Source organism: Haemaphysalis longicornis, unplaced genomic scaffold (assembly GCF_048455015.1).
Source record: "Haemaphysalis longicornis isolate Haplotype H1 unplaced genomic scaffold, Haemaphysalis longicornis Haplotype H1 scaffold_4, whole genome shotgun sequence".
Lineage (NCBI taxonomy): Eukaryota > Metazoa > Arthropoda > Arachnida > Ixodida > Ixodidae > Haemaphysalis > Haemaphysalis longicornis.
This window is the reverse complement of record NW_027526361.1, coordinates 45,919,211-45,945,215: the sequence shown is the minus strand read 5'-3', so window position 1 is coordinate 45,945,215 and position 26,005 is coordinate 45,919,211. Positions and strand designations below refer to the sequence as shown.

Below are 26,005 nucleotides of genomic sequence, written 5' to 3'. Positions count from 1 at the left end.
GCTATAATTATCGACAGAACAAAGTGGCACTGCGTAAGGTGCTCATCGCTCCAGATCCGCCTTTAGTTCCTGTTTTTCTCTTGTGACAACTTTTTAAAGTGGTTGGCGAATGCGCTTATTGCTGCGACTGAAAGGAGAGAGAGAGAGAGAGAGAGAGAGAGAGAGAGAGAGAGAGAGAGAGAGAGAGAGAGAGAGAGAGAGAGAGAGAGAGAGAGAGAGAGAGAGAGAGAGAGAGAGAGAGAGAGAGAGAGAGAGAGAGAGAGAGAGAGAGAGAGAGAGAGAGAGAGAGAGAGAGAGAGAGAGAACCTTTATAGAAAAGGATGACCACTGGTCACAATGGGGAAAGGAATGGGGAGGGAGGGTAAGAGAAAATAAACAAATTAATGCTGGTCGTTCTCAGTAGACTCAATAGCTGGGCCAGTTCTTGGAACCTGCAATTCATGGGCCAGTTCATGTGATCGCAATAGGGTTTGTGCACGTTCGCCAGTTCGTTCGGGGGAGGACCCGCTCAAACAACCCACGCTAGACCGCTTTTAATTGAATTAAACCGCTATTTCATATAATAGTTGTGCATCAGTTGTTGTGGATAGTGATGGGGTTGGGGCGATTTGAATGTACGGTGCGTGGCGAAAGCTGGGGCACCAGCAAACTAGGTGTGTGAGGTCTGATGAGTGGTGGTACGGCAGTAAGGACATCGAGGGCGCAGGTGAGGGTATACCACTTGTGAAGTGTTTAGGGTGTGTACGCTGAATTTACAATATATTTGTTAATAAAAATTTCGCCAGAGCGGGGAATAGTAGGTAGGCGGCTGAGGTAGCCAGCTGGAGTTAGGGCTTTTAGACGGGTGCGTCGGTAGCCAGCAAATAGCCGTTACGTCGCTATGATGACGTAATTGAAGCGTTTGAAGAACGCCAACACCCAAACGAAAGAAAAATCCTTTGAGCAAGTTTCTACGTTATCCGACTGGCATAGATCAGTCCTTTCCTGGCTGAAGTACATTGTGACACCCTTTTCTAAATACTGGATGTGTTGTTCACAGCGTACTGAAAGCATTTAAGGGCCTCAAAAATGTTAAGAAAAGTGTTGCAAAGTCCTCTTTAACTGCTTGCTTCGGGATATAGAGTAATGTCCTTGGCCTTTTGGCTAAATACAAATGTTGTCACGTGTTTTATTGAGCCTAATTGTGCGGACAGTTTCAAGTAATGTAAAATATTGAGCCAAATCTAGGACCACGATAATTCCTCATTCTCCTCCAGTTTCTCCTACCCTTATGTTTCGACTGCGTCAAACAATTTTGCTTGATAATGTCACTGCAACTTTCTTTCAGAAGGTTTACCGCAGGTCGCAGAGACTACAAACACGGTGCTTGACAAAGTCCCTGCAATCTCACGCACAGCTCAGGAATGAAACATCGCCGAGCACGTAATCAGCGCCTTGCGTGAAATACATAAATAAAATGAATGGACGCAAAATGTTCTGTCAGAAAGCATCTACGCCGAAACAGGGTAAGCAATAAAAAGATGGCCGTGAAAAACTAGGAGAGATATGGTAACGTCTGAATATATTCGCTTCCTTACTCGATATCTTTTCTTTGTTTTTTTAGTTTTTATTTGGTTTATTATTCATGTATTTGTCACTTTAGTGGCCGCGGAGATGTCTGTGAGAGAAAACGCTGCTAAAGTAACGCGTAGGTCCGGGTTAAGTGGAGTGGGCATTAAGAAGAGCCAGGCAAAAGGTCGGATTTATTGAAAAGACTGTCGTCCTCGCCCCCTGTTCTACCCTAACTATTTAATTTTTGAACTAGGCCTTTTAGCTATGCCAGGAGATGTCATGTATTTCCTCAGTGAGTAACCTAATATCCACATAGAAAGACGTGTGTCACTGTAAATTTGGCTTTAATAGTTTCTGCGCGGTGAGTTGTTACGGGGTGAGTTAATTGGTTACTTGTTGTGCCTGTTTTTTAGCTTTCCGTTTTTAATTAGGCAATAATTATCTTTCGGTGTGAACTATTAACGCTGGTGCATTGCGGAGGGCTAACGTGGGCGTTTAGTGGCCAAGGTAACACGTTGTGTGGGTTTCTTTTTTATCACCTGCGCTGTCGACAAAGGGAGCTTCACTGCACGCACCCAAGTAAAAAAAAAGATAAACCTGCTATGGTAATATCTGCTTTTGTATGAAGTCGGAACTTCATGCCCAACGGGCAAAAACATTTAGAGTTGGTTGACGCCGTTTCAATTATTATCGCGACTCCCCTTTGCCCCCCTGCTGGGCAACGTAATACCTGATCGCGATGGGACCAGACCTTCGTATGCTTCAGGTCTATGTACCAGATCTATGTAGACCGGGTAGAACAATGTGGTGGGTGGAAACAGAGTTTGAGTTTCCATGCTCATTCGCACGCGTAAAGAGGTTCGTGTGGCTCGCGAGCGACTGTTTTCCCACCCCTGACCAATATAATAGTTTTTGTTTCGTCCTGAAAGCATGTTTTCTTGCAGTAAGAGTTAGCTTGCAACGAAGCACGCTTCTAAGGCAGGGAGAGTGTTGCTACGCGGAAAAGCTGCCGAAGAGCTCCCTCTGTTCACACATTTGCTGACGATTAGCCGAAATGTGATGCAGGTAAAAGTGGCTCCGGTGGCTTTACACATGGCTTCGGGAGTTCAAACCTGGAGGTACTGATCGCATCCGCGTAATCTCGCCGCACATCACATGCAAACCACGGTGTCCGGGTGTGCTTGTCGCATGCGCTGTGATTCAAGCGTGTTATAGCCGTCTTTCTGCGTCAGTCTTCGTTTTGACATTAACATATCACTGCAATTTTTAAAGACGATAGTCTTCCTTGGGCTACTTAAACGCAGAAATTTTGATCTGTCTGTCTGTCTGTCTGTCTGTCTGTCTGTCTGTGTCTCGATTCAGCCACCCGGCCAAAGCGAAACAAAAACTGCGCAATAGTCTTATATACTCACAGCCAAATGTAAATGTATAAATCCGGTGTTAGTATTCCTACTTGTCAACATTGTTGAACAAGAACAAGACATTACGCAAATATAAGGCAGAAAATCAATACATAAGTGATATTTGCAGTGTTTCTTTATTAAAAAAATTCTTGGATGTTTGGTTTTTTTGCGATAGCAAACGAAATACTACACCAACGGCAGAAAACGGTCGCCTGCTGTTTCCCGGGATACTATAGCTCTTGGCGGCATTTAAGACAACAAACGGAAACAGCAAAGAAAGGTTTCACTATATAGGTTTAATGTTCAGCTTGAAACGCTCGTGGAGTATGGCAACGTGGTTATATAAATGTTGTAGTAGGGTTTCCGTTTTCGCGCGTTTCCGCGGTACGGCAGCGCTGGCATCGAGGCACCCAACCGGCTGACTTGGAACAGTGGAACGCGGTAAATTTAAGTTGACTTGAGCTTATCTTTGTAGGAACGAGACGGGAGAGGAGCAGCATGAGAGGTGAGCGGGAAAGATAAGGAATGCATTTACTTGACAGGGGCGCCAATTGACTATCGTCTTTCGTCGATATTTGAGGAGCAGATACGCGGCCATTTTTTATAGGGCAGATGTTAAGCCGTCATTTTTTTTTATAGAGATTGTGCGGCCAAAACTCGCCATGCCGATTCTCCCAGCCACACCTCTGAATTGGGATCGCGAACGTGCCTTTTCCCATCTCGCTGGAATGCCTCCCCAGGAAACACGTGCTACCGTGGCAGTCGGTGTTCAGTATAAGGACCGTCCTTGGTAGCGGTGACAAGCGTTTTTTCCTTCCGCCCTCACTCGCTCGCTTGCCTTTTTCCGAGGAGATGCGCTTGCGGTACCGGCGTCGTCTTACGAACCCTTCGTTTTAACTTCACAGCGCGTTTCCTCTTCTCCTAACAAAATGGAAAAATCAAGGAGGACACACTAGACAGCGTACGGGCAGTGGCGAGGTGTTCGCGGTACGTTGAAGATCCCCACATAGCTGCTTTGTCATTTAACGCAATGTAGCATTATTACGTCGCTATTTTTTAGGGGCGAAGCCCCTTAGGGCTGAGGGTGTTGGCGTCTCCTGTCGTCGTCGTCATCGTCATCATCGTCATCGTCGTATCATGTAGCCACGGTACTAAAACACCGGGAAACTCGCTTACGCCTCGCGCTAGAACGTAACGCGTACTGAAAAAAAAAAAAAAAACACCGGGACACTTGCTTACGCCTCGCGCTGGAGCGCTTCGTAACGCGTACTAAAAGTATCGGGGCACTCGTTTACGCCTCGCGCTACTTAGCGTCCTGCTTCAAAGACAAGATATTTTTACAGCAAATCTGTATTTCCTCTGCCCCCCAATGGTTTCATCTCCGTTGGCAAAAATGCCTAGGCGCCAAGAATACACTTATACACTGCATGCTTCGCCCCTCCCCATGTTTAACCTTAGTGGAGATGGCACGGGAATTTTTTATTAAGCGCGTCGCGCTTGCCGCTGCCGGTCTTCAGACAGCGTGCGCATCGAGGGTGGTCTGAGCACGGCCGGCGAGTACAGATCGAGCGGCACAACAGCAGCAGTTTACGTCCTATTGACAAACGTGGTGACGATGGTCGTAAAGAGTGAGTGACTGAGAGCGCGCCTTTCGTACCAGAGTGCATCGCAAGACGAAAGCTGGTAGCTCTTAAGCGGGACGTTCAAATGATGCATTCCTTTTGAGCGGGCTAGCCATGAAGCAAAACGGAGATACCGAGAACAACGGGAGCGGAGAAAAGTGACGAAGAACATCATGTCGTACACAGCATAGTTCTTCAATACGGGCTTTCTGCTACCGAACTGGGAATGAGTACATTGCTAGCTTCGACTGTCTGCTCAAGTTCAACCCGCAGCCATTGCTGACGGGTCACCCAACCAATGAGTGTAAGTTTGCCTATCAGCTCCTGCACGTGCACAGACGACATTTTAGTCCGGTCCAATCACCCCTTGTAATAACCGTGTCTCTTGTAGAGGGATTCACCGTCTTCATGATTATCTTAAAGACCTAGCTTCTTTATCTAGTGACATTCCAATCCTAGTATGACCTCAGCACTTCCTCTCCGAACCCAGCGCCATCTACAATATTTTTCCTTTATTACATGGGAAAATATCCTCAGACGTGACAGTACGAGGGATACATAGTCAACCAAACAAAAGAATATACTGAGGTTAGAAGCACAAATACATGAAAATTTAGGCAAACACCCACAAGCGTTCAAAAGAGAGAACCAGGCAGGTGGTTGGTCATGCGAATTATACTCAATATGTACAAACGCCAGAGTTTTACGGAAATATGACTTTGTTGATTTTGGTGTCTCAGCATTTACAAAGTTGTTTAGAACACTCCTCCTGTTCTTAAGTACAACGACCTAAAAGACTACGTTCTTCGGTGTGAGCTGCTAGGGGTGGGATCGCGTTTTTTAGTTCAAAAAGCGTGGGTTCGAACCCTAGCAATGCTGAATTTTTTTTTCTGGAACCCGTGATTTTTTTACAGTTCAATGTTCTCGTAGTTCAATCACGTGCATTGTTTTGGTATTTTTTATGTCGGTGTAGGGCAGGTTCGTTCTGTATAAACACGTTTAATTAACGTTATGCATCCCACCGGAAGTGCCCGCCTTGTGCTTACCTGGGAATGGATTATCGTCTTAACATCTGCTGTATCGTAGAAAACGACTATGAGGATGATGGCGACGACTTTGTACACGAGGAACATAGACGCCACTTGACGCCAGTAGCCAAGCTACTATCTAGTAAGTTATAAACAGCATAATGAGCCAAATAAATAACTGAAATAACTATGGCTACGAATGCGGATCAACAAATGGTTAACGAAAAAAATTAAAGCCGCTCCGCTAAATGTGAAAGCTGTCAAAAATGCAGAGCACTGATTCGCCATAATGGGCTGCAGCGCCGTTATCCACTCACTGCTACCACCTAACGCATTTCAAATTTGCCGCCTTTGCAGTGCTCGCGCACCCCCTGCCTGAAACTGTGCCAGCGCGAGTTCTGTTTTTTTTTGTGCTTGCTTTAATTTCGTAGGCTGGAGCTGTTTTGCGTTATTCGAACGCGTAATTTTTTTTCTAGCGCGGCTGGGGCCTTTCTGCGTCATTTCGAACGCGCCATTTTTTTCTTGCGCGGCTGGAGCTTTTCTGCGGCATTTAGAACGTGCCATTGTTTTCTTGCGGTGCTGCTTTTTTCGCTTTCTATCGTAAAAACCAACCCAACGAGCGTTCTAACTAAATGAACGCGGGGGCTATCGGTTACATACATAGATTTTGCCTGAAATGGACCTGAAGTTTTCTTTGCACTAAATAACGGGAAGATGTATGACAAGTGCCAGCTGTTCGCGAGGTTCGAATAGTTATGGCTATTTAAACCGCGTGGTTTTGGAAGCCTCAGCGTGACTCCCTGACGACGGTACACCAGGCTCTACTTGGGTCCGTTATCTAGCTGGGCCGCCTGATTCCGGCAGTCGCTTGACATCGACCATTAGCCAACTGCGACGGCAGGGCGAGCCCATAAAGTGCTCTGCATTTAAAAATGCTGTGCCTTAATTGTGTCGGGATTCCTGTTTTAGGGGCGAAGCACCTTAGAGGCTCAGGCTGTCCGCGTTTCATGTAGCCACAATACTAAAGCACAGGGACACTCCGTTTTCCAACGCCTCACGCCAGAGTGTAACACTTACTATAAAAATTCCCCCGCATTTCCCCGAGGGGGAGAATGTGAAAGTGCGAATGCACGGTTGTCGGCCCGCTTGCGGCGCTTGCGCTCGGCCCCCGCAGCCCACCGCCTCGCCGCCTTCTCTTCCATCTCTTCCATCGGGTTTGTAGTATCACGTGTACACCACGCAGTTATCAAGCCGCTATAACGCCGCTGAGTCGCCAACGCACGCCGCTGACGACGTAGTTTGAATGCGTTAAAGATATAAGGCGCGTCACTAACACTGATATCAGCGTCGCGTCCGTGGATTGGTCGGTAGAGCGTCGCGCTGCGGCCGCAAAGTCCTCGGATCGAAACCTGGCGCCGGATGCTGTTTCTTTTTTAAATATAGAGGAGCACTGCGGACGCCGCCGCCGCCGGCGGTGGATGGTTTGGGGTCGCTTATAAAGTGCATTCGCACTTAAAAACACACCGTCACACTCATTTTTCAAAACCTCGTGCTAGAACGTTTCATCTCCATGGGCAAAAACGTGCACTAAAAAGACGCACCGGAACACTCGTTTTCCAACGCTTCGCGCTAGAACACTTCGTGCTTCAAAGACACGAGACTTTTACAGCAAAGCTGTGTACTTGTACCTACCAACGCTTTTATCCCCGTGGGCAAAAACGCCAAGACGCCATGGCCTAAGAAGCCGAGCGCTCAGCATCGAAACCGCATTACACCTCATCATAACTTCGGAACGCATCATCAAAACCGCATAATACACTGACGCACTGCATGCTTCGTCCCTCTCCAGGTTTCACGTTAGTGGAGCAGGCCGTTTTTTTTCTTTTTTGTGAACAGGCGAAAAAGCGAAGGGCTGTAAAACCACGAAATAATAAAGTTGATAGTAAAATTATCAGAAGAGCAAATTTAACGGCAAATGTAACTATTAGTGCGAAAAAGACACCGATGTCTTACTAGTGAACTGTTTCTAGTTATTAGGCAAAAGTGGAAGTACGAAAGAATAGCCTCCAAAATAAATGTCATAAAAATAGGAGACATAAATTGATAACATTGTTTGAAGAATTACTTCAAGAATATGCTTGAAACAGTTTGGCGCAACACGCTTGTTTCCTGAACAATAACTATATATATATATATATATATATATATATATATATATATATATATATATATATATATATATATATATATATATATATATATATATATATATATATATATATATATATATATATATATATATATATATATATAAGGTTAATAGAGACAGAGACACACGAGAAGGACATTGAAAATGAAAATAAAAGTTTACTGACGTTTCAGGGAGAGGACTCCCTTTCTCTATTAACCTTATTTTTTCGCGCTCTGTGTGAGTTTTTGATTCCAGACTATATATATATATATATATATATATATATATATATATATATATATATATATATATATATATATATATATATAATCACTTAGAGTATCTGCCCGGTGACGAAGGCTCATAGGTTGACTCGTTTCGCCTATATATTGTTTGTGGCACATTGAGCATTCCAACATATACACAATGTTGGATGAAGTACACGTAAAACTTGAATTAATCTTGTGAACATAATTACTGGCTGTGCTTTTTACAATGCAGTCTGTCTGCAGGTGCTTGCAAGTCTTGCGTCTGGGACGGGAGCAGCTGGCTATGACTGGTTGCTTTGAAGGCCCTGTTTTAACATGCACTAAACTATCGTTTAGATTCCTATTTCTCCAGTAGGTAGCCCTTGGTGCTTTCTGGAACGTCTTTTTAAGTCGGTCGTTACTGGCTAAAATGGGGTAGTATTTCCGCAGGATATTGTTTACGTTTGGGATGGTGTTTGAAAATTTAGTTATTAGGGCAGGTGGCTTGGCGCTTTCGTTTTGTCGCTGTTTGTTGAGCACGTCATCCCTTTTGAGATTATATGCACGTTGGTACGCCTGATCGAGCGACCTTTTGGGGTGGTTCCTGCTCATAAGGGTGGACTTGAGTTCTTCTAGATGCTTTATGTAGTCCCTGTCATCACTGCATACTATTATAAGTCCGGTGGCTTGTCCTACAAAGATCCCTTGTTTGCAGTGTCTCGGGTGATGGCTTTTATAATCTAGATACTGCTGCCTGTCTGTTGGTTTTCTAAAAAGCGTGGTTTTAAGTTTACCGTTGTCTAGAATGACGGTAGTATCCAGGAAGTTCACTTCTTTTGCAGAATGCTGACAGGAGAATTTATTAGTCGGATGCGAAGAATTGAGATGAGATATAAACGTTTTTAGAGTCGCCCGAGTGTGTTCCCAAATAATGAAGATGTCGTCTATGTAGCGGAGGTAAACCTGAGGTTTATGCGGAAATGAGTTTAATACTGTGGCTTCAAGTTGCCCCATGAAAATATTGGCATAGGTCGGCGCGAATGGAGTACTCATGCTGGTTCCAGAAACTTGCAAAAAACAGGATGAACAGGACAGGAACCACACCAAAAGGTCGCTCGATCAGGCGTACCAACGTGCATCTAATCTCAAAAGGGATGGTGGTGTCAACAAATAGCGACAAAACGAAAGCGCCAGACCGCCTGCCCTGATAACAAAATTTTCAAACGCTCAGAACATATTATTGCATCCTAGTAGACGCAGGTGCAGACAGCTTATGTATGTACATAGGGTGGCGAGGCATCTATTTATTATACTCGGTTACAAATTAAGAACGGCACCGAAGTTGCCGCTGTGCCTCATCACCGCAGCCGGATGTCACTCCGCGCAGCACAAGTAGCGCGTTACTGGGAATATTTTGAACATGGCACGAGCCGTTTTTGTATCTTTTTGGACCTAATATGCTTATAAACTACTGCAGCGACGGCAAACAAACTACGCGAGAAAAGGCAGACACTATCACGCATTCGTGGCAGTTTTTTTTTTCAAAACGCGCGCGCCCGTTGACATCCGGGTCCGTCACTTAGGCGGAGTGATACCGTACATGAGCTGGTGCCGTTCTTAACTTGTTCCCGAGTATAGGCGTGGTTCTGAAATAGTAAAGGCCAGGCCGCAAGGGTGTTCGGATGGCGGGTTTCAGCGAAGATTGTTGTTGTTGTAGTAGTTGTAGTTGTTGCTGTTGTTCTTGTTCTTGTTGTTCCTGGTTACTGGCACACACCAATCAGCAAAGGTGGTTGACTCACTCTAGCTTGAGGCACGGACGCAGGATTCTTGTACATGCCCACGAAGGGGGATTGTCCTAGTATCTACGCTACAATTTTCCAGGAGAAACTTTAGTTTGTAAAATAAGTTTTGAGAAGACATGCCGATACCCACCGAAAAGTTGCGCGTTTTTTGCTCATTACTTTACTATAACTGAAGGTTGAGAATATTAATGCGATCGAGGAAAAGGACTAGCTTTTGCGATTTCTGGTATTAACGCAAGCGCTGACCCCAAACTTAGCGTGTTAATTGAGAGAAAAGTTATGTTGCAGATTTTTTCGTGGCTTCGAGGAATACTCGATACTCCACCGCCACCACCGCTAACAACGAAAACAAAATCAAATAGCGGGGATTTGCGCTCCAAAACTGCACGTGGGTTATTGCGCGTGCTGAAGTGGAGGGCGACGGATTAATTTAGACCTCCTGGGGACCCTTACGCACGCCGAAAGCTCGACACACGGACGTTTTTGTTTTTCACTTCCATCTCAATATCAGCAGCCTCAGCTGCGTCATCGCGCTTAGCGGAGCGAAGCCTCAGGTGCTGAGCTGCTCAACAAATAAACAAAATCGTTATTTATTTTTATTGCCTCGTCAACAGTCATTGCATTGCGTAAGTTGGGGGAATAAGGAGAGAACAATTTTAACCTCTAATAAGCCGTTTTTTTTTGTGTGAACAGTGAGCAGTAAAGCTCTACTCCAGAACGAACCGAACACTATACGTGTTTTATGAATAAGTAGAGCAACTAATTCACACTCTTTCTTGAATTAAAACACGCAAGCAGGAATATACAAAAGATCATTGGTCACAACTTGCGGTAAGATTCAATAGGATAAACTGATTGATTGATTGTGGGGGTTTAACGCGCCGACGCAACGCAGGCGATGAGGCGCGCCGTAGTGGAGGGCTCCGGATTAATTTTGACCACCTGGGGATCTTTATCGTGCGCCGAAATCTCGAACACACGGGCATTTTTGCTTTTCGCCTCCATCAGAAAAGCGGCTGCCGCGGCCGGGAAACGAACCCGTGACCTCGTGCTCAGCAGCGCAACGCCAATAGGATGAACTCGGAGAGCCGTAATAAGCGGTGACACCCCTAACTGGTTCACACTCGTTAGGAAGAGAATAATCCTCAACCCTTTCGTCAGTGGAGCCTCTTCTGCCACGTACAAGCCCTGGAAAACAGGTGCTATCCGGTACTTGCAATAGGTAGGTTTAAAATTCGAGGGAAAGGGGAAGTGAAGGAAGAATTGTTCGTATCCCAAGCATTCCCCATGCGCAGGCGCTTTTCGTTAAAGTGGGAGAACGGTGTTCATATGACGTATATATATATATATATATATATATATGTTAAGGAAATGAGGGGCGAGGGGCTCGTTGAGGAAATACAGAAAGATAGGTCGGCAGTCTACAACGCCAAAGGAGGCATGGGGGTGTGGTTAGGCTCATTTTTTTTACTACGGTTAATGACGTTAACATTTTTTCAAATATACGGAAGAAAGAAAGAAAGAGAAACGAGTGGGGACCGAACCCACGCCTTTCGATTAGATCTCGAATGCCTTACCAATTCGGCTATCTGGGCGACTGTGTTCTCCATCGCTTTCTGGGATATTTATATTTACTTGAAGCGCTGGCTACCACCCTCAAGCATCAGATACACTTCTAGGAAATATAAATATCCCAGAAAGCGATGGAGAACACAGTCGCCCAGATAGCCGAATTGGTAAGGCATTCGAGATCTAATCGAAAGGCGTGGGTTCGGTCCCCACTCTGGGCGCGTGTTTTTCTTTCTTTCTTTCTTCCGTATATTTAAAAAAATGTTAACGTCATTAACCGTAGTAAAAAATGAGCCTAACCACACCCCCATGCCTCCTTTGGCGTTGTAGACTGCCGACCTAACTTTCTGTATATATATATATATATATATATATATATATATATATATATATATATATATATATATATATATATATATATATAAATCTAAAGAAAGATAAACTCACAAAGCGCGCAGAAATAGTATAAGTAAAGAGTCGGATACACAGCAAGAACAATAACAAACAATGTTTACTTACGTAGCGGCAATGGGACTTGCCTTCATCAGAGTAAAGTTACATGATTAATCATGTAACTTTACTCTGATGAAGGCAAGTCCCATTGCCGCTACGTAAGTAAACATTGTTTGTTATTGTTCTTGCTGTGTATCCGACTCTTTACTTATACTATATATATATATATATATATATATATATATATATATATATATATATATATATATATATATATATATATATATATATATATATAGACAGAAAATAAGGGTTGGCAGTCAAGAAAACCTCGGAAAGCAAAGGGGAGGTTGTGGTGGGTCATAGAAAAAGGTGAAGAATTTATTTTTTGAGCCGAAAAGAAAGTGGTGAAAAAATATTATATATATATATATATATATATATATATATATATATATATATATATATATATATATATATATATATATATATATATATATATATATAAGGTTAGTAGAGACAGAGACACACGAGAAGGACATTGAAAATAAAAATAAAAGTTTACTGACGTTTCAGGGAGAGGACTCCCTTTCTTCAGAGTACAAAATAAGTTCGTTTCAGAGCTATATATATACAAAAAATGTAGCAAGGGTGAGGGCAAGGTGAAAGGAGGGAGAGTTTGTACAAATGGATCACGGTTGGTGGGTAGCAAAAGAATGGCGAGAGAGCGGGAAAATAAATTATAAAAATGATAATATGTACACACAGTCACGCGGTATGAACATGGGAAAAAAAGTGAGAGAAGAACCAAACACAGAGAGAAAAAATAAATAAATAACAAGGTAATTTTCCTCCCCCGTGGCAACGGGGGTCAAAGAGGGGTCAAAACAAGATATGCCCATGCAGGTGTTGGACATGGGCGAAAAGATTAGTCACGCGGAACAGAGACGTTCCGAAGAAGATATACACCCGTTCTAGGAATCCGGGTAAAGTCATTGAAACAAGAAACACGTGGCTTCTGTTGGTGGGAGGCAAGGGTCGCGCCCAAGAGCAGTAGGGCAGGCAGTTTCGACGGGAATGAGTGTACATTGGTATACAAAGAGCGGGGAAAACAAATTAACAAGGTAATTTTCCCTCCCTCGTGGCAACGGGGGTGAAAGAGGGGTCAAAATAGGATATGCCCATGCACGTGTTTGACATGGGCAAAAAGATTAGTCAGGCGGAACAAGGAAAAGAAGATACGCAAATGCACACAAAGGATGAAGATCTGCCCTTACACACCCGTTCTAAGAATCCGGGTAGGGTCATTGAAACATGAGACACGTGGCTTCCGTTGGGGGGAGGCAAAGGTCACCCCAAAAAGCAGTGGGACAGGTAGTTTCGACTCGAAATGAGTGTACATTGGTATGAAAAAAAGAAAAAAGAAAAAAGGTCAAGGTGAAACAAGTCATGAAAAGAAAGAGAACAGGCAGGTGCACGCGTATGACGCGGCAGCAGGTGGTATTCATCTGGGCGGCGTATTGTGCCAGTTCAGGGAATGCCGAGGCGGTCAGCAACGAATATTAGAAAACAACAATACAAAAAAGAAAGAGGACACGGAAGCAATCACACACGCTCGCGTTCACAAAAAATAATTACAAGGTGAGAATAACAAAGCTAACAATGGTACTGCAGCCTTCTACCCAGGACACAATGTCCAGACTTGTTCATCAAATTAGGTTCAGTGAAGCCATTGTGCTAAAAAACGTCGTGCTAGCATGAAACTATACCCAATTGCGGGAGCTCGCCAACTAATGGGAGCATATTATTGAGGGAAAGAAATGAACGGCATAACTCCAGGCTGAGAAATGCAGCCGAAATTTTAATCGCAGGAAAGACACGTTAATTTCCCATAACTTTCATTTATGCCAAACGACGCTGATTTAAACTTATAGATAAGGTAGGACTCACGAACCTCACGATCGTGATGCGTTTTAAAACTAGATTCAAGAATTGTGGCCTTCAGTTGTTCAAAAGAATGACCAGGAGTGTTAACATGCTTTGATAGAGGCAAAGAAGGGCAGGTTTTTGCATGAGAGCGGTGATTGTTAAACCTCAAACGAAAGGGTGTTTCAGTCTGGCCGATGTATTGTTTGCCGCAGAGGGTGCATTCCAGCAGGTATACGACATTGGCGGAATCACAGTTAAAGTTCCCTTTTACATTAACATAATAGTCTGAAGCTGTGCTGGTGGCGCGCTGTGTGGTGGTCATTTGTGGGCATACCTTACACCGTGGTTTGTTACAGGGCATGCAACCAGTAGTCTGTAGTCGGCTGATGCTGGATTTAGTGAGAACGTCGCCCAAATTTTTGCTGCGTCTATAAACAACACGTGGCGGCTCGGGGAATATTCTCTTTAGGCGCTCACTTTGAGCAAGGATATTGTGATGTTTCCTTAGTATGGATGCAACTTTCGGAGAAGAGGCCGAATGGGTCAACACGAGATTTGTTTGTTGATTGGGTTTTGGAGCTTTTTTTCGAAGAATGTCGGTGCGGTTCAATTGGTTAGCTCGTGTAATCGCGTCATCGATCACCTGCTCTGGGTATTTTTGATTCAAGAGCGCGGTTTTTAGTTCTCTGCAGTTAGAATCGAAATCCGCCTGGCTTGTGCAGATTCGCCTAAAACGGTGAGATTGGCTATAAGGTATTGCAGTTTTGCAGTGCCTGACATGGCTGCTGTGGAAGTGCAAATACTGGCGCGTATCCGTAGGTTTCCTGTAGAGATTAGTCTGAAGTCTGCCCTGAGAAACTGTGACATTAACATCCAGGAAATTTATGCTGTGCGCAGAGTAGGAATGAGAGAGGGAGATGGTAGGATGCGCAAGGTTAAAAGCCTCAATAAACGCAAGTAGTTCCGTTTCACCGTGCTGCCAAATCATGAATATATCATCTATATACCTTTTGTAGTACAATGGCTTCAAATTTTGGGTTTCGAGGAAGTTTGACTCTAGACATCCCATAAAGATGTTCGCGTAGTTGGGCCCGATTTTGGTTCCCATTGACGTTCCGCTGACTTGCACGTAATTGACACCATCAAACTCAAAATTATTAAGTTCAAGTATAAGGTGAAGGAAGGTTTCAAGGGTGAGAGAATCGATAGGTTTGTCACCCGCGGACCCCTCATATGCACACGATACAGCGGTGATCCCATCGGCATGCGGAATGTTAGTGTATAGCGACACGACATCTAGGGTAACAAGTAAACAGTTGTCAGGAATTTCCATCTTCATGATATCCGAGAGAAAATCATTTGTATCCTTAATGAAGGATGGAAAGCTGGGGGGAATGTCGCGAATGAGAGAGTCGACATAGCGCGAGAGGTTTTCGGTGACAGTACCAATGCCAGAGACAATGGGGCGACCTGGGTTGTTATTTTTATGAATCTTAGGAAGAAGGTAGAATCTACCGGCTACTGGGCTTAAGGGGATAAGAGAACGAGCAGTTGTTTCAGTTATTTCCTTATTTTGAACAAGCTCAGTGAGTTTTTCTTTGACAATTAGCTTATAATCATTAGTGGGATCGCTAGGGAGTACTTTGTAGAACGCAGATTCTGATAGTTGTCTATGAGCCTCGTTGACATAGTCAGCTTTGTTGAGGATCACGATGGCGCCTCCTTTATCGGCCGGTTTAATTACTATTTCGGGGCAACCTGCGAGTTCCTCCAGGGCTTTTTTTTCCTTGTTTGTGATGTTACAGCGGAAAGGGATTTGCTTTTGGTATGCAGCTCGTACATCGCGATGAACGGCTTTAATGTACATGTCGAGGCATGCATCGCGCTGCGTGGGAGGGGTCCAGTGCTTATAGCTAGGCAATGCGGTTTGGGCTTCGTCGGTTGGAGGACGGTCATGGAAGTACTCTCGCAGTCTCATATTTCTGGCGAAGTTGTCTAAGTCCTTAAAGTCCAGTGTCCAGTGCCTAGCTATAAGCACTGGACCCCTCCCACGCAGCGCGATGCATGCCTCGACATGTACATTAAAGCCGTTCATCGCGATGTACGAGCTGCATACCAAAAGCAAATCCCTTTCCGCTGTAACATCACAAACAAGGAAAAAAAAGCCCTGGAGGAACTCGCAGGTTGCCCCGAAATAGTAATTAAACCGGCCGATAAAGGAGGCGCCATCGTGATCCTCAACAAAGCTGACTATGTCAACGAGGCTCATAGACAACTATCAGAATCTGCGTTCTACAAAGTACTCCCTAGCGATCCCACTAATGATTATAAGCTAATTGTCAAAGAAAAACTCACTGAGCTTGTTCAAAATAAGGAAATAACTGAAACAACTGCTCGTTCTCTTATCCCCTTAAGCCCAGTAGCCGGTAGATTCTACCTTCTTCCTAAGATTCATAAAAATAACAACCCAGGTCGCCCCATTGTCTCTGGCATTGGTACTGTCACCGAAAACCTCTCGCGCTATGTCGACTCTCTCATTCGCGACATTCCCCCCAGCTTTCCATCCTTCATTAAGGATACAAATGATTTTCTCTCGGATATCATGAAGATGGAAATTCCTGACAACTGTTTACTTGTTACCCTAGATGTCGTGTCGCTATACACTAACATTCCGCATGCCGATGGGATCACCGCTGTATCGTGTGCATATGAGGGGTCCGCGGGTGACAAACCTATCGATTCTCTCACCCTTGAAACCTTCCTTCACCTTATACTTGAACTTAATAATTTTGAGTTTGATGGTGTCAATTACGTGCAAGTCAGCGGAACGTCAATGGGAACCAAAATCGGGCCCAACTACGCGAACATCTTTATGGGATGTCTAGAGTCAAACTTCCTCGAAACCCAAAATTTGAAGCCATTGTACTACAAAAGGTATATAGATGATATATTCATGATTTGGCAGCACGGTGAAACGGAACTACTTGCGTTTATTGAGGCTTTTAACCTTGCGCATCCTACCATCTCCCTCTCTCATTCCTACTCTGCGCACAGCATAAATTTCCTGGATGTTAATGTCACAGTTTCTCAGGGCAGACTTCAGACTAATCTCTACAGGAAACCTACGGATACGCGCCAGTATTTGCACTTCCACAGCAGCCATGTCAGGCACTGCAAAACTGCAATACCTTATAGCCAATCTCACCGTTTTAGGCGAATCTGCACAAGCCAGGCGGATTTCGATTCTAACTGCAGAGAACTAAAAACCGCGCTCTTGAATCAAAAATACCCAGAGCAGGTGATCGATGACGCGATTACACGAGCTAACCAATTGAACCGCACCGACATTCTTCGAAAAAAAGCTCCAAAACCCAATCAACAAACAAATCTCGTGTTGACCCATTCGGCCTCTTCTCCGAAAGTTGCATCCATACTAAGGAAACATCACAATATCCTTGCTCAAAGTGAGCGCCTAAAGAGAATATTCCCCGAGCCGCCACGTGTTGTTTATAGACGCAGCAAAAATTTGGGCGACGTTCTCACTAAATCCAGCATCAGCCGACTACAGACTACTGGTTGCATGCCCTGTAACAAACCACGGTGTAAGGTATGCCCACAAATGACCACCACACAGCGCGCCACCAGCACAGCTTCAGACTATTATGTTAATGTAAAAGGGAACTTTAACTGTGATTCCGCCAATGTCGTATACCTGCTGGAATGCACCCTCTGCGGCAAACAATACATCGGCCAGACTGAAACACCCTTTCGTTTGAGGTTTAACAATCACCGCTCTCATGCAAAAACCTGCCCTTCTTTGCCTCTATCAAAGCATGTTAACACTCCTGGTCATTCTTTTGAACAACTGAAGGCCACAATTCTTGAATCTAGTTTTAAAACGCATCACGATCGTGAGGTTCGTGAGTCCTACCTTATCTATAAGTTTAAATCAGCGTCGTTTGGCATAAATGAAAGTTATGGGAAATTAACGTGTCTTTCCTGCGATTAAAATTTCGGCTGCATTTCTCAGCCTGGAGTTATGCCGTTCATTTCTTTCCCTCAATAATATGCTCCCATTAGTTGGCGAGCTCCCGCAATTGGGTATAGTTTCATGCTAGCACGACGTTTTTTAGCACAATGGCTTCACTGAACCTAATTTGATGAACAAGTCTGGACATTGTGTCCTGGGTAGAAGGCTGCAGTACCATTGTTAGCTTTGTTATTCTCACCTTGTAATTATTTTTTGTGAACGCGAGCGTGTGTGATTGCTTCCGTGTCCTCTTTCTTTTTTGTATTGTTGTTTTCTAATATTCGTTGCTGACCGCCTCGGCATTCCCTGAACTGGCACAATACGCCGCCCAGATGAATACCACCTGCTGCCGCGTCATACGCGTGCACCTGCCTGTTCTCTTTCTTTTCATGACTTGTTTCACCTTGACCTTTTTTCTTTTTTCTTTTTTTCATACCAATGTACACTCATTTCGAGTCGAAACTACCTGTCCCACTGCTTTTTGGGGTGACCTTTGCCTCCCCCCAACGGAAGCCACGTGTCTCATGTTTCAATGACCCTACCCGGATTCTTAGAACGGGTGTGTAAGGGCAGATCTTCATCCTTTGTGTGCATTTGCGTATCTTCTTTTCCTTGTTCCGCCTGACTAATCTTTTTGCCCATGTCAAACACGTGCATGGGCATATCCTATTTTGACCCCTCTTTCACCCCCGTTGCCACGAGGGAGGGGAAAATTACCTTGTTAATTTGTTTTCCCCGCTCTTTGTATACCAATGTACACTCATTCCCGTCGAAACTGCCTGCCCTACTGCTCTTGGGCGCGACCCTTGCCTCCCACCAACAGAAGCCACGTGTTTCTTGTTTCAATGACTTTACCCGGATTCCTAGAACGGGTGTATATCTTCTTCGGAACGTCTCTGTTCCGCGTGACTAATCTTTTCGCCCATGTCCAACACCTGCATGGGCATATCTTGTTTTGACCCCTCTTTGACCCCCGTTGCCACGGGGGAGGAAAATTACCTTGTTATTTATTTATTTTTTCTCTCTGTGTTTGGTTCTTCTCTCACTTTTTTTCCCATGTTCATACCGCGTGACTGTGTGTACATATTATCATTTTTATAATTTATTTTCCCGCTCTCTCGCCATTCTTTTGCTACCCACCAACCGTGATCCATTTGTACAAACTCTCCCTCCTTTCACCTTGCCCTCACCCTTGCTACATTTTTTGTATATATATAGCTCTGAAACGAACTTATTTTGTACTCTGAAGAAAGGGAGTCCTCTCCCTGAAACGTCAGTAAACTTTTATTTTTATTTTCAATGTCCTTCTCGTGTGTCTCTGTCTCTACTAACCTTATTTTTTCGCGCTCTGTGTGAGTTTTTGATTCCAGACTATATATATATATATATATATATATAATATATATATATATTGTTGTCTTGTCGTTTCTGGATAAGAACTGCACAGAAATGATTAGAATTATTTACGATTTTGTAGGCATGGTTGAGAGCTTCTTTACTACAACAGCCTTATATTTCTGGTCGCATTGAGGGAATAGGTCTCACTGCATTCGAACCTTTCAAAACTATCGTATCAACGCAGCCGGAACGCTATCTCCCAAGACGAAGTTGCTTTTCGAGTCGCAGCAACTTCGTTTTCCTTTTTTCCCCTGCCTTGCGACCTAAAAGGGGCGGCGGTGACGCCATCTTGTTTTACTGAGACCAACAATAATATTATTACACTGTTATCAAATCTACCAATCAGTTATTCTTATTCATTGCGCTCACCAGCTCCACAGCAGGCTTTTCTGCATACAAATTCCTAATGCGGGAAAGCTAGCTTTCAAGTCGGCCTGACGAGATTTTTGTAAAGCTACCAATCATCTAGTTTTACTTCTATACAAGTAATGATTGCCTTAACGTCACCAATTACGCATTTGCTTGAGTAGATATGAGGCGTTACACTTTTCGTGTTACAAACGCATTTTTCTAGGGTACCCACCAAACACTCACTAGGGTAGTCACTTATCTAGGATACTCCCGCATCGACGTTATCGCAACGGAGAGAATCAGTGTGCGACCAAATAGAATGATGTAACGGAGCAGCAAAATGATAGTACGTTAGCTTACTGAGTTACTAAAGAACATGTTGACGATTAATTCGGACGGTTATGCTATTTTAATTTCTTACTGCGATTTAATAAATACATTGAAGGTAGTAGACTAACCTCCAGCAGTTTTACCAAAAGCATGCTTAAATTTGTACAGTTTAATCGAATCGCGTGCGTCACTATGGATGTGTAAATTGGGGATGGGGTGAGAAACTGCGTGTTTCCCCCGACTGTACTAGTTATTGAGCTAGCCGATGAATTAGAACTGAAGTAAGCGATCGTGATAAAATAGCTTCACATCCTCCATACATTCCTCATTTCACCAAGCGTCATGCTCAAATTGTAGACGCAGCCTAGATGGACATACTGTTTGCAAGCGGGGATATATGCTTAATTTTGCGTGTTTTTGCATTGCTCGAGGGAGGTGATTTGCGTGGAGTTTTCTTAACGCTTGTTTACGTAGCTGCCGATAACGTAACAGGATTTACCGCTAAAGGACCCAATATAAGTCATTCGTCACGCATACCTTCAAAATGATACAAGTCCTCGAGGGCGCATTCGAAAACTCAGCACCCTCTTCGTACAGTTTTCTATTGAAAGCAGCTGTGACCACGTACGACTTTCCACATATACGCCGATACCGCCGCCCTTAATTTAGCGCCGAACGGTGCGCGGGAGCAGCTTCCGCGGTGAGCATGCACAACGATACGCTCTCACGCACTGCCCCGCCTCTGCGGCGTGTCGACCCTGGGCCACGAAGGGTCGCGCGTGACCGCGTCAGCAGCGCAGCGGCCGGTTCCCACCTGACACGGCAGCGGCCAGGAGTAGGAGCAGGGCGACCCGCGAACGGCGTCTTCCAAGCTGGCTGCCCGAGGCACAGTCGCGGTGGTGCACGGTGCACAACTCCCACAACTCCATGGCTGGGACGTTGCCTCCATGGACACGGCTAGCGCCGGTCCGCGATCACTGGCAGCGGCGATCCGTGGCCCGCTCGCTGGGCTCGGCAGACTGGGCCGAAGCCCGAAAGCACGGTGGGCCGGCTTCGATCCGTGGTGCGCGAGTGACACGCTTGTCGTGGTGTGCGCGTCCGGGGCCGAGTGAGGGATCGCGGTGGAGGGGCGAGCGCCGATGCCGGGCTGCGGCGAGCGCCCTCTTTCCTGACGACGGGAATCGCGTCGCGGCACAAAGGGAGGCTGCCACCCTAGAGGCGTTCCGCGCCGCAGGCCCGAAGTCCAGCGCCGGGTTTGGGCCCGCCGTCCTCCCCCGCTCGGCGAACTCTCCCTCCACCCCGCGTTCCTTTCTTCGCCGCTCTTTGCTCTTCGGTCACGAGTCCCCGCGTCGCGGGAGTGGAGGTTGTGCTCGTGGATGGCTAGTGGTTTGTTCTGGCATTTTTTACGTACCGCTAACGTGCACTAGTGCTTTTTCCCCGTTACAAACAGAACTTGGAACAATTGTACTCTTGCGGGGGCAGTGTGGTTCACCTGATCAATGAAGTCGGGAGCCCACAGCGGAATATGTAGAGCCATGTATTGAGAGATCCGCCTGTGAAATTTGCGAAGCAGGATGGAAAGTTGGGCGGGTTGGTACTGCGACATGGTCTTGGAAACAGCGCGTTAAAATAGGACCACAAGAAAAAGAACCAGGCAGGACGAGCGCTCACTATCAACTGAGATTTATTCAAAACGAAGAAACATTTATACATAAAACATCGAATCTGCGCATGCGCTAGGATAAGAATCACATCCAAACACTGATAGAGATAACAGGAAGGAAGTTTCACTTGCTCCTGCGTTTCACTACAATCAAGAAAAGCCACTTCTTTCTCGTGTAAACAAATGGAGGCTTGTCTAACGCACTTTTTACAAAGCCTAGTTATGTTGAAAGTCTTTACAATTTTTTGCTTAAGCTGGTTGGGATGACGGAACAGTACAACAATTTTATCTAAATGGGGCTTACAGGAGCGCGAGGAGAATGAACGGCAGTGATCCGACAAATGAGATGTCGGTGTGCCTTTCAAGAAATTAAAGTGATCTCTTAAACGCATGTTTAACCACCGGGGCCCCGTCTGTCCAACGCAAGCCTGACCACATGACAAAGGAATTTGGTAAACAACACCAACGCAACATGGAACATACTTATTCTTGTGATTGTACTGTTCTACTGTTCCGTCATCCCAGTCAGGTCAGCTTAAGCGGGAAATTATAGAGGCTTTCAACATAACCAGGCTTGGTGAAAAGTGCGTTAGTCAGGCCTGAATTCGTTTATACAAGAAAGAAGTGGATTTTCTTGATTGTAGTTAAACGCAGGAGCAAGTGAAAATTCCTTCCTGTTATCTCTATCAGCGTTTGGATGTGATTCTTACCGTAGCGCATGTGCAGATTCGATGTTTTATGTATAAATGTTTCTTCGTTTTGAATAAATCTCAGTTGATAGGCAGCGCTCATCCTGCCTGGTTATTTTCCTTGTGGTCCTGTTTTAACGCGCTGTTTTTAAAAACATTTACGAAGGCACGACCAGGCAGTCGATAGGGTCAAGCTTACATGCGAATCGCAGGTCCATAATACCACGGTCGCGAACGAACACACCCAGGCCGTTCGCTTGTCTCGCGTGTCACGAAGGTGGTACCATGGGAACAATTTCTGAAAACACGTTGCACCTCCGCCTTCACGTGCGCCTGCGCACGCGCTTTTCAGTATTTCCCTAACGTCTCCAATTTGCAGTTTCATCGGACACCCGCACTGGTACTTTGTGTAATAAGCCTCTTCGCATTTAGCCACCTCCTCCACAAAAACACTAGCCACGCACACTCCTCCTCCCTTTAACAACGCTTAAAAAGCCGGGTTGGATTGGGTAGAGCGTTAGTAGATAAGCATGCATGTTATACGTCACTGGCAGCAACGTAACAGACGTTACCAAGTTCGAGTCTGTCTGTCTGAAACATCTCCCATTACATCATAACCAAGCGGCTGGAAACGAGTTTTTTCCTTATAATCTCATGCACATGTGCTAAGCAATAACATATTCATCCCTATTCCTTGACTTTTTCTTTCTACTCACCTGATTTTTCGTAGCTGCCTTCCTCTCTTCACTGAGCTGAGAAATAATGATTCCACGCATATAGAGGAGCTCTCGTCGTTCTCTTAGAACCCCTTGAAGACCGTCGTTCGGAGGCGAGAATGGTCGCCACAAATGTGAATACGCTTCGCGCCAACTAAGAGCCCGCTGGTGAGAATAATTAGGCTGAATATGTATAGAGAGCAGAAAACACAGCCAGGTAACGATCGGGTTAACGGCGATAACGTAAAAATGAAACAGCGTGACCATAAGGTAGAGGTGGAAAGTAGTAGTCTGCGGCTTCTCCCGGAATGATTTGCTTGTTTTCCTGCCCCACGTTTTTGCTAAAAGAATTGACCTCTGGCTGGGAATAAATGTGTTGTGCACTTGGTCTGCTGCTACAAACATATAGAGCGCTGCGAAGTGCTGTGCGCCGGAAAGAAATGACACTAACATGAAAACGCTTTGTCTCCACGGCAAGCTTTTCTTTTTAGGCCACCGGATAGGTTATGGCAACCAGCCGCCAGGAGACAGGCGAAATCTTTGAAAACATGAAATACAAAATTCTCCCATTTTTGTTCGGCACAGCTCCTCCTAGCTGCCAACGCGGTGGCCCGAAAATGGCATCTTGAATGCGTTTGGCTGACGGTCGCATCATTACTTCGACGGAACATTTCCGATAAGGTAAAAAAAAAAAGTATCCTCGCATGGTTATCTTGTTTCATTTATCTGGTTGTTAGGGATCAGCTGATCCTTGATAACAGCTAGGAAATTACATTATTTAAGTGCTTGAAAGTGCGATGTGAATGGAATGGAGCACCAGGGTCTTTTTTTATCACGTGTGTTCAGGGGGGGGGGGGGGGGTGTACGGGGGTATGGAAGTTGTACTGTTGTAATGTTCACAAACGATGCAGCATTTTGTTATGCTTTTTTTGGAGTGTAAGTGCAATAAAATATTTTCCGGCTTTTTTTTTTTGGCTTTTCATTAATAGGGAACCTTTTCAGTAAGAGCAAATTGACTTTCTAGAATTGTCAGGCAAATTCGGATACGATGTCCTATAATGAAATACATTTTTATTTTGTAACTCAAGAAAGTATGAGAAAAATAAACATTATATATATTGTTCTTGGAGAACAATTTTTTGAGAAGTGAACAATACATGCTTCTACGTTTATTTTATGATGCAGATAGAAATTTTAGGAATGAAGTTCACCGTTTCCTGGTTAGTATCCCCGAGCTTAGATTCAATGTTTCATTTGCAAATCGCTTCAGCAACATTGCTCGAATAGCCAAAATACTATAACCACGTGGTATACAGTGCACGCAGCATTTCACGTAACTTGGGTAAGGGATAAAATTGAAAATGACAAATTTATCTGCAAAGAAGTTGAGCATGAACACTCAAGGTGGGGTGGGGACCAATCTGCACAATTTTCAAGTCTAAACTAAAAACGATTTGCTGACAATAAAATAATTACATTTTATCAGTAAATAAAAAACAGAAATCTGCAAATAAAAACTAGTAGAGTGTCGTATAAAACATACAATACCGTGATTCACATGAAAAGTTTTCTTCTGTAATTATTCTTTCCTCCGTGGTGTAGACATTTCGCACTGCTTTAAAGAAAATGCGTAATATTCAAGCAAGTGGCTGATGGATAGCTTCTTATTCAAGCGTCCAACTGGGCGTCGTCGTTTTACGCCACGCGTGCGAAGCTGGAGGTGTTACCGGCTGCTAAAGGCTCCCAAGGCGTCAGTAAATAACAGAAGAAATTGCTTAGAATGTTCGACACCAGATACGAACAGAAGCTGTTTGCGTATGCTGCTGGTTCAAGGAAACATGATAGTAAAACAGTAAAAAAAACAAAACAGTGTACCATTTCCCGACCATTTTAATAATTTATTACCTTATATAATCATCATCATCATCGTCGTCACACCACAACCCCCACCACCCCACAACCACCACCACTGCCATCATCATCATCTTCTTCACTCCCCCCCCCCACACACACACCACCACCACCACCATACCAGCCACCACCACCATCGGCGTCGTCGTCGTTTTGTTCCTATTTGTCGTCTCCTTATGATGATGATGATGTTCATGGCCTAATATGTTTCCTCCTGCTCATCCTAACCTCCTACTTTTCCTTTTTCTTCTTATTTGTTGCTATGATTGTACTATAGTTGTCGTTCCTTCCCATAAAATTGTAAAATATATTTATTCATTTGTGCCCACCAAAAAAAAGTTTTTTTGACAGTAGTTGTTGGTTGTTTTCTGTTTCCAGCGTATGCTGTCCACGTTAAGGGTTTAAAGTTTTCACTTTTATTATAGTTTTCATGTTACCAATTGTTCTTCTGACTTCACACGTTCGTCTCTAGCGTAATATGTTTTCATTTGTCTGTATGAAGAGTATGTCTTTATATTGCGTCATGACGGTTTGGGTCTTTTTAGTTGTAGGTATTGTATTATTGTCTGTGTTAAAAATGTGGATGTGTTTGTTTAGCCTTTAGCCATTACAAAGTGTAGTCAGGCATATCGTTTGTCACTGAGTATGTTAAACGATATATTTATTTCTAGAATATTAAAATTCGTCTTCTGTTTTTACTTATTCTTAGCCGTCGCCTTCTTCTTCCCCTTCTCCGAAGCGGTTAAGGGAAAGCATGGACGGTGTCCCAGCATACGCGATAATTTATGAAGGGTAGAGAAGAAGCAGCTCTGCCTTTTTATTATTTTCTTTCCGGATGCCCCGGATTCAAGCCAAGGGAAAACCGTATCGTGGAGGTGACGCATGCATAATTCAGGGCTCCCAGTGGAGGGAGGAGGACAGGCGCCCTGTTCTAAGACGGGTGCAGCGTGAGCTGAAGCGCAGAGGAACAGAAAGACGCGAATGTTGCAGATTTCGAGCCCCTCTGCATAGGGGGAAGTGGAACTCAATGCGCCTATTCATCATCACACTGGAAGGCAGCAGAATCAATTGGGTGACTCAGCCGAGCTAAGATAGGGTTGATTACTTCGAAGTGGAGAAGA

The 26,005-nt window shown here is 44.5% G+C and overlaps 1 protein-coding gene across 4 annotated transcripts in view; it reads right to left on the bottom strand.

Annotated features, from left to right (window-relative positions):
* The window catches only part of LOC144178625 (uncharacterized), a 436,372-nt gene that overhangs the window by 84,266 nt on the left and 326,101 nt on the right, over positions 1–26,005 (bottom strand). For 2 of the 4 annotated variants that reach the window (XM_077706613.1, XM_077706614.1), the window contains exon 1: positions 20,720–21,026. The exons of the other annotated variants lie outside the window; for them this stretch is intronic. In XM_077706613.1, coding sequence (XP_077562739.1) covers positions 20,720–20,834 — 115 coding nt within the window. In that variant the 5' untranslated portion in view covers positions 20,835–21,026. Of the gene's footprint in view, positions 1–20,719; positions 21,027–26,005 lie in introns of those variants that run through there. 4 annotated transcript variants of the gene reach the window in all.